The following is a 7,971-nucleotide window of genomic DNA, read 5'->3' as shown; positions in this document are numbered from 1 at the left end:
AACTCCAGAAAGGCCATACCTCCTAATAGAGCCACTTGTCATGGGCCAAGCATATTCAAACTACACCTTAGAAGATCACTGTGACCTGTAAAGGTTTTACCACATTGGTTACATTCATAGAGTTACTCTACGTGTTCTTTTATGTACTTGAAGGTGACTTGATTTTGAATAGGCTTTACCACATTGACTACATTTGTAAGGTTTCTCTCCAGTATAAATTCTTTCATGTCTTTTAAGATCATTCTGACTGGCAAAGGCTTTACCACATTGATTATATTCATAGGGTTTCTCTCCAGTATGAATTCTTTCATGACTTTGAAGTTCATAATGGTATGTAAAGGCTTTATCACATTGATTACATTTGTAGAATTTCTCTCCAGTATGAATTCTTTCATGACTTTGAAGTTCATAATGGTATGTAAAGGCTTTACCACATTGCTTGCATTCATAGGGTTTCTCTCTACTATGTGTGCTTTTATGTAATTGGAGATTACTGTGTCATGAATAGGCTTTATCACATTGATTGCATTTGTAGGGTTTCTCTCCAGTATGTGTTCTTTTATGTACTTGGAGGTGACTTTATTGTGAATATGCTTTACCACATTGACTACACCTGTAAGGTTTCTCTCCAGTATGTGTTCTTTTATGTATTTGGAAATAACTCTGATATGCAAAGGCTTTGCCACATTGATTACATTCATAGGGTTTCTCTCCTGTATGTGTTCTTTTATGTACTTGGAGACAATTCTGATATGCAAAGGCTTTACCACATTGATTACATTTGTAAGGTTTCTCTCCAGTATGTGTTAGAGATGGCTGTATCGAGCAAAGGCTTTACCACATTGATTACATTTGTAGGGTTTCTCTTCAGTATTTTTCTCAAGACTTTGAAGTTGAGAATGGTTTGTAAAGGCATTATCACATGGGTTATGTTCATGTTTCTCTCCAGTATGAACACTTTCATGCTTTTGAGGATAACTTTGACATGCAAAAGCTTTACCACACTGAGTATAGTCAGAGCATTTCTTTCCAGTACAACTTTTTTCATACCTGAAAAGATAATTAGCATATGTAAAAGCTTTATCACATTCATTACACTGATGAATCTTTTTATCTGTAAGAATTTATTTACAATGTGGTCTTCTAATTGTAAATAGGAATCACATCTTTTTTTATCACTTTGTTTTCATGGTTTCCCCTTTATTATAGTTTGCTTTGCATTTTTGAGGATCCTATAATGAATGGTAAGAATGGTATTAGATGGCTCACATTTGTAGCATCTGTTTTCTCTATGAGATTTTTCCATATTTGAAGATAGATGGAAGAGTTCAGAGCTTTACCACAGTGCATTCATAAATTTTCCTATATTATGAAATATGCTACATTTGCATACTACATTGGCAATGAGAACCAGGACAAACAGAAAAGAATTTCTATATTCCTAGTCCTTATAGGGATTTTCTGCAGTGTCTGTTTATGGACAAATTCCCAATGAAGTTAAAAAGCTACTATATATATTTTAATTGACCTGGGAGAGAGAAAGGTATATTGCTTCTTTCAATATCACTATGCTCACTTGCCTTGTATCCACTATGACACATGTTATACCTTTTAAAAGAATAACCAATGAAATATTTCTACATTGCATTCACACAGTTTGACTTTTTGTTCATTAAAGACATGTGGTATAGTGACTAACGTTTCTCCCCAACAACATTCTTGACTCTCATAAACTGTCCCTTTTACTTAAATTTAGTAATATTAATATATAAATAATCAGTTTTACTATGGAATATTTGCTTATTTGAAACACATAGTTATCACTATATTATCACTATATTAGAAACATTTACTATGAGACTAAATAGATTGGCAGCACATACCTGTAATGTGGCTATGATTCAAATGGTAATATCTGTTAATGCATTGTTTCCTTGTGTTCTTTCTTAAAGAAATTCCTTGCAAACACAAATCATACACCTGACATTGAGGTACATGGATTTGTGAGAATTTAATAATAGTCATTGATACACTTAACAAAGTGCTTTTGTAACACTGTTGCTTTTCTTTAAAACTTCTAGGATACATTAACATTTCTTCAGAGGCATATTCATAACAACTTGCATATGAAAATTACCTTCCATGTCTTCTAGAACTTTGACAATATTCTTCAATATTATGGTATTCCCAATTGTAGCCTAAAAAATAGTTCCAGAAAATATGTGATATATTATTGAAAATTAGGCAAAATTTAAGTTACTATCTTTAGTGAACCTGATTTATTCACCTCATTCTTCCCCATTCTTAATTGAAACTACAGAAAAGCATTAGTAACAAAGAAATAGTTGTTCTCTTATTTTAAAAAGTGAAAGAAAATTTACTATCTTACCTATAGCACTGAGGTTCTTATAGGTCTCCAGCATTACATCTTTGTAGAGATTCTTCTGTGAGGGATCCAATAAAGCCCATTCTTCTCGAGTGAAGTTCATATGCACATCATCATAGGTCATTGCATCCTAAAATATTCCAAACATGTGTAAGACAGAAATCATGATACCAACATCACTGTAAATGTATGCTTCACCGATAATATATTGTATGAGTCTAGTGCTTCCCTCATTCATTTCTTGACCCAGAAATTCTAATGTAATTACCAAGTCATTTTAGATGAAAACTGAGTAATAATAAGGTGAATAATGATAAGGTTCACCTCTGTCATTTCTTTGCTTTTTGAATAGGATATAGCCTTGTAAAAGAAATGCTAATTGAAAGAGTGAGAGAGAGAAAAAGAGAGAGAAGCAAATAGTACTGAACACACATCTGAGTAATTATATAAATAATTGCTACCTACAAAAAAAATGATGGGCAAACTGAGTGCATTGGTGCATGCTTTTAATTCCAGCATTTAGTATCTCATTCAGTTGGATGCCAGCCTGGTCTATCCAGAACAGCCAGAAGTACTTGTTAAGAACCTATCCCCCTGTAAAAATCAATCAAACAAACAAGAAAGACAGGACTCAGAGGTTTTTACTGAAATATTCCTCTTCCAGAATCCTGAAGTGCCCCAGTTTAAACTGTAACAGTAATGAGATCTTATGGAAAGGGGATGCATCTTTAAACAGTTACAAATGGACAGATGAAAATATTGGCAATGTAAATGTTGATCTGAAATAAGCAACTTAGGGCAGGAGAGATGGCTCAGCAGTGAAGAGCTCTTGCTGATCTTGCCTATAATTGGGCTCAACTGCCAATTGCTTCACAACTATCTATTGCTTCAAGTTCAGGAATTTTGAAGCCATCTTCTGACTACTATGGGGACCAAGCACACATGATGTACATATTCATACACTCAGGCAAAACACTCATTTATTAAAAAAATCAAAACAAACAAAACACGTAGGAAGAATGTTATGCACCTGCAGTTCAATGACTCAGAAAGCTCAGGCAATACAACTCAGGCAGTATTAATGTCATGAACACATGCCATGCTGAGAAATAGAATATTCTCTCTGCCACATGACATTAGAAAAAGCTTGTTTCTCGCAGTAAATTAGATAGTCTCAGAGCTCACAATGTGATCAAACATCCTGCAACACAGGAGTTCATGACTGGTAGCTTCATAGCCAGACCAGTGGTTTGGCATTAAGAAAGTTAATATAGATCTCAAAAGGTGATTTTCAGATGATATACAATCTAAAACCTTGATATAAGTCAGATATAGAAATATAGTCTTTCAAGATAGCTAAAAGGGTGCTTTATTTAATAGACAGTGTTGATAGGCTAAATGTTAAGGCTGTTTTATACTTTATAAATTGTAAAATGGTAATGGTTATATTCATCTTATAGTTGAAAAAAATCTTTTTAACTGGACAAAAGAAGAAAATATAGATTGTCCTGAAGCTGTTTGTATTTTAATGTTAATTCCACTTCCCCAAGAAGAGCAGCCCAGTCAGTACTCAAGAGGTGACTTAATCTGAACCTTCCCATTTTAATTAGTAAAATAAAGAAAAGCCAGTGACTGGGCGGGGCAAGGGAGGTGGAGAGGAAGGAGGTCTAAGAGGTCAAGCAGAAGGTGGAGGTTGTGGCAACGTGGAGGTTCCCAAGGATGTTAAAAAGCTATGAACATTAAGTATTTTATAGATCTAATATCTCATACAGAAGGGCAGTTTGTATCTTTGTCTATTTGATGTAATCTTGTTGTGTAGAGGGTTTGTGGATTGTGAGTTGAGTATATAAACCTGAATGAGAAGCTATCGGGCTATAGAGTTGTATTTATGTGGGATTTTGGGGTAGAGAAACACCCCAGGACAGAGGCAGAGAACAGGCGGTAGAAAACTGCAAGGGAAGGGAGTTTCACAGACAAGTTGGGCTGTGGTGGCAGCTCAGACTGGTCTCCAGAGGTATGCATAGCTCCAAACTAAAACTGGGCCTGAGGCGTGAGACCTCAGGGCCAATAAAGAGATAAACCATTTTATATTTTTTAATATTTACTACAACAGGATTGCTCCGGCTACATTCTGTGCTTTCTGCCCTCCATTTTATCTTGCTACCTGCAATGTAGACAAGATGGTTCAAGCTCTCACATCCATCTGACAATAAGCATGCACTAAAGATTAAAATTATATGGGAGAAATGGTTTTATACTACTTAAGCTGTAATTACATGCTTGTTTTATGACCAATACAGCACTGACTGTGAGAGTCTTTACAAGTCCATAATCCTTTAACCATTGCTATTTGTCTTCATTCCTTTAGCACAATGTCTTCCTGGAGCACCCAGCTTGTCTACAAATAATGAGAATTGAGGTGATTCTTATATTTAGGCTAGCACAAATACAACTGCAATGAACATGAGAATTCTGATACTTCTTAAAACTAATTTCAAGTGCATAGAAACTATACTGAGAAGATTGCCGGGTTCTATGGCAAATCTGTCATTTTTTATGAGAACTCAGTAGAATGTGGTTGCTTGGGGTCCAAATGCATCAGTATACATATATTAAATATGTGCAATTTTACACACCAACTAAACACAACATGGTTTTAACTAATTTTAGTTGTTAACTATGGAAAATTCCAATTTACTGCTACCAGAGTTTATTGCTAATATACATCCTGTGTCATAGTCAGATTCACTGTTCAGTTCTGGACCATGTTTTGTTTTCATTCTTTTTGTTTTCTCAATTAAGTCATACTTAGTGAGCTAGACCCTAACAATGTATTCTGTGTCACTAAAGTCAAAACTCAAGTCCTCTTTCTATGGCTTTGTACATTGTTTCACATCAATTTCAGTTTCACATGCTTTCTGTAGTTTGCTAAATGAATGATTATGTAGAATATCTTTTAGCCATTTATACCACTGTAAACACCATTATAATGAGGTTTAAAAAAAAAGATAAAAGGATGTTGGTTATGTTCAATTTGCAGCATAAATTCAAAACAATCTAAAGAAAATTCCTAACAATATATAGCAGGAAAGCGAATTCTAAAGCTATTTGTCATGTGAAAAAACAACAACAACAACAACTCAGAATTGTCAATAGGATTATGAAGAAAGAGTACACATTTTGGCACAATGTGAATTCCATCCATACTTATCACAGAGCTACAACAATCAAAGGTTTACAACATTTGTGAAAAAATAATGGGATGCAGAGAAAAATCCAAGAACCTAACCCCCAAATTATAGTCAAGTTTTAATGGAAAGACTGACCAAACTGCTTAGTCTATTTACAGGGTCTTGAGGGAGGGAGTGAGGATTGAAAAGAAAATTAGACAACAATATAAGAATTAGAGATGAAGTGACTCAGATAGCACAGGCCTTTCCAGCTCTGCCCTTTCACCATAGAGGCAGACAGAGCCCTAATATGGTAAATTTTATTACCATAAATATGGCATATTTTATTACCATAAATATGACATTACCATATTTATTACCATAACTACATTTATTACCAGAAATATGGTGGTATTGCATTTTATTGAAATCTTCTACTCTCCCAGGTATGGAGAGGTCTTGGTATCGCTTCTAGGAAACTGGCAATAATATTTGACACTGGACTCATAAAAGGAAGTAAACTCACACAAAAAAAAAGAAAACAGCTGAGGAATGTGTATCCTTGTATCTTGATCATCGAGATAAGTCCCTGAATACAGGGACCATGGGAACATTGTTTATGCCTTGTTTTTTCCTTGACTACTTTGTTTATGCCTTAGAACTGAACCCATTCTTTGTATAGACCTAGGCAGAGTAAAGGTGGGTGAGGGTCTATTGGCAGATTTTGAAGGCTGCTGAGGCATGGAAGGAGAAGAAGAGGTACACCTGAGGCTCAAGGCAAAGGGCTGAAAGTTCTATTGACCTTGGTGGAAGGAACAGGGAGGTGCCTCTGGATAAGAACATATCTCCTGTGTATATTTCAGGAAATTGTTTCTGTTAGTTTATGACTTTGCTTTCCACTGTTCTGTGTGGTATAAAAAGGTTATGAAAAACAAACTTTAGGCTGCTGGTTGCTGCTGGCTTCTGCAGGCTACTGCAGAAGCAATATTAATCAGCAGTCCTTCCAAATCTAACTCTTGGCTTTGCATCTTTTTTCTGTCTATCCTATCTTTAATCCTACTCCCTCATCAGAGACTGTTCGACTTGTGCTAGTGGGTCCGTTACAAAGAAAGAAATTAGATCCAAGGATCTTGTTCTCCCCCATCCGTGTTTCTCTCTTATCTGGTGTTAGTGGGTGAAACTGTTCTTTTTTTTGGGGGGGGGGCGTTAAGGGTGGGGGGTAAAGAAGAAATCACAGCGTAGCAAAGACCAGCTAAGCTGGCTGACACTAAAAGAAGAGCCAGCCTAGGATGGATTTTGTATGTTGTCACCATTTAGTCTCTTTTAGGTTCAGGTTCTAGGTTACATTTTTAATAATTTAAATATGGACTGGAGACTGCAAGTCTAACCACTTACACAGATGGGAAACTTACAAAGCAAAGATATTTCCAAAATTATTTCTTAAGTAGACCAGTGCTGTAAAACAGCAGGTTAGTGAGTGTCCTAAGTGGAAGGTTCCAGATGATGAAAAACAGGAAAAGGAGAAGGTGGAAAGTATAAAAGCTGTGGTGGGGAGGTCTTGCATAAGCTATTTTTTATGCTAAGTAAGCTTCTTAAGAAGAATACCATCTTGTACTACTTAAGTGGGGAAATGGAAAAAAAATGGGATACATCTACAAAGTCAGCAGAAACATAAGAAACTATCAAGTCAGAAGATACATCATATAATGGGACATACTCTGGAGGAGTCTAATCAAACAGTGCTACATAAGGGGAACTCAGTGTATCTCAAAAACATTACTGACTAAGCCTATAGTGTCCTTGTGATAGAAAACCACAGTGCCATATAGTGGGAATTCTTATTCTCAGAATCTGAAGCAACCCCTCCCTAAAGGCCCTGGTCCCAGACCTCTACCAGCTCTTCCAAGCATGTTCCCTGAATTAGAGAAGGAGCTCTGCATATCTCTATACTTTGGGGCCTTGGGGAAGCTCCCAAGGCCTAGGCCCAGGCAGTTACTGGCTTTGCCAAGAATGTTTCTGGGTTTTAGAAGGAGCTATGTCATTCTCTGTACATGTGTACCTCAGGGAAAGAAAGCTTTGCTTGATCAGGCCAACACTCAACCCAACAATGATTTTTGTTGTTTTTATCTTTTCAAATGGTTGTCACCAAATGTCATCTTGCTCATGTGGCAGAACTATGCTTTTCTCAAGAAAGAAAACTGAACTTTTATGGTACACCAGGCCTTACTGTTGACTGTGATCCTGTAATACTCCACTGAGCAGCTAGTTAGAAGCCTGCTCTTTGATATGGGATGGGCCTAGTGGTTGGTTTTAAACCAGGGTTGTTTCCTTTGTTATGGTTTGGAAAAATATTTCTGTACAATCCTGACGAAGAACCATTTTTGTCTATTCTTGACAAGAACCAAGAATAGAATC

At 36.1% G+C, this 7,971-nt stretch overlaps 1 protein-coding gene across 1 annotated transcript; it reads right to left on the bottom strand.

The window, feature by feature from the left end:
- Positions 1 to 2,133: 2,133 nt before the first annotated feature.
- LOC308423443 (zinc finger protein 431-like) lies at positions 2,134 to 6,700 on the bottom strand (the record flags this gene model as incomplete). The annotated part of the gene is made up of 3 exons (XM_080920129.1): positions 2,134 to 2,198; positions 2,390 to 2,516; positions 6,617 to 6,700. 3 exons carry the CDS (start codon positions 6,698 to 6,700, stop codon positions 2,134 to 2,136), a joined length of 276 nt encoding a protein of 91 aa, XP_080776255.1.
- Between the last annotated feature and the right edge of the window lie 1,271 nt (positions 6,701 to 7,971).

The sequence above is a fragment of the Micromys minutus genome (assembly GCF_963924665.1).
Source record: "Micromys minutus genome assembly, chromosome: 8".
Lineage (NCBI taxonomy): Eukaryota > Metazoa > Chordata > Mammalia > Rodentia > Muridae > Micromys > Micromys minutus.
This window is presented reverse-complemented; position numbering and strand designations above follow the sequence as displayed.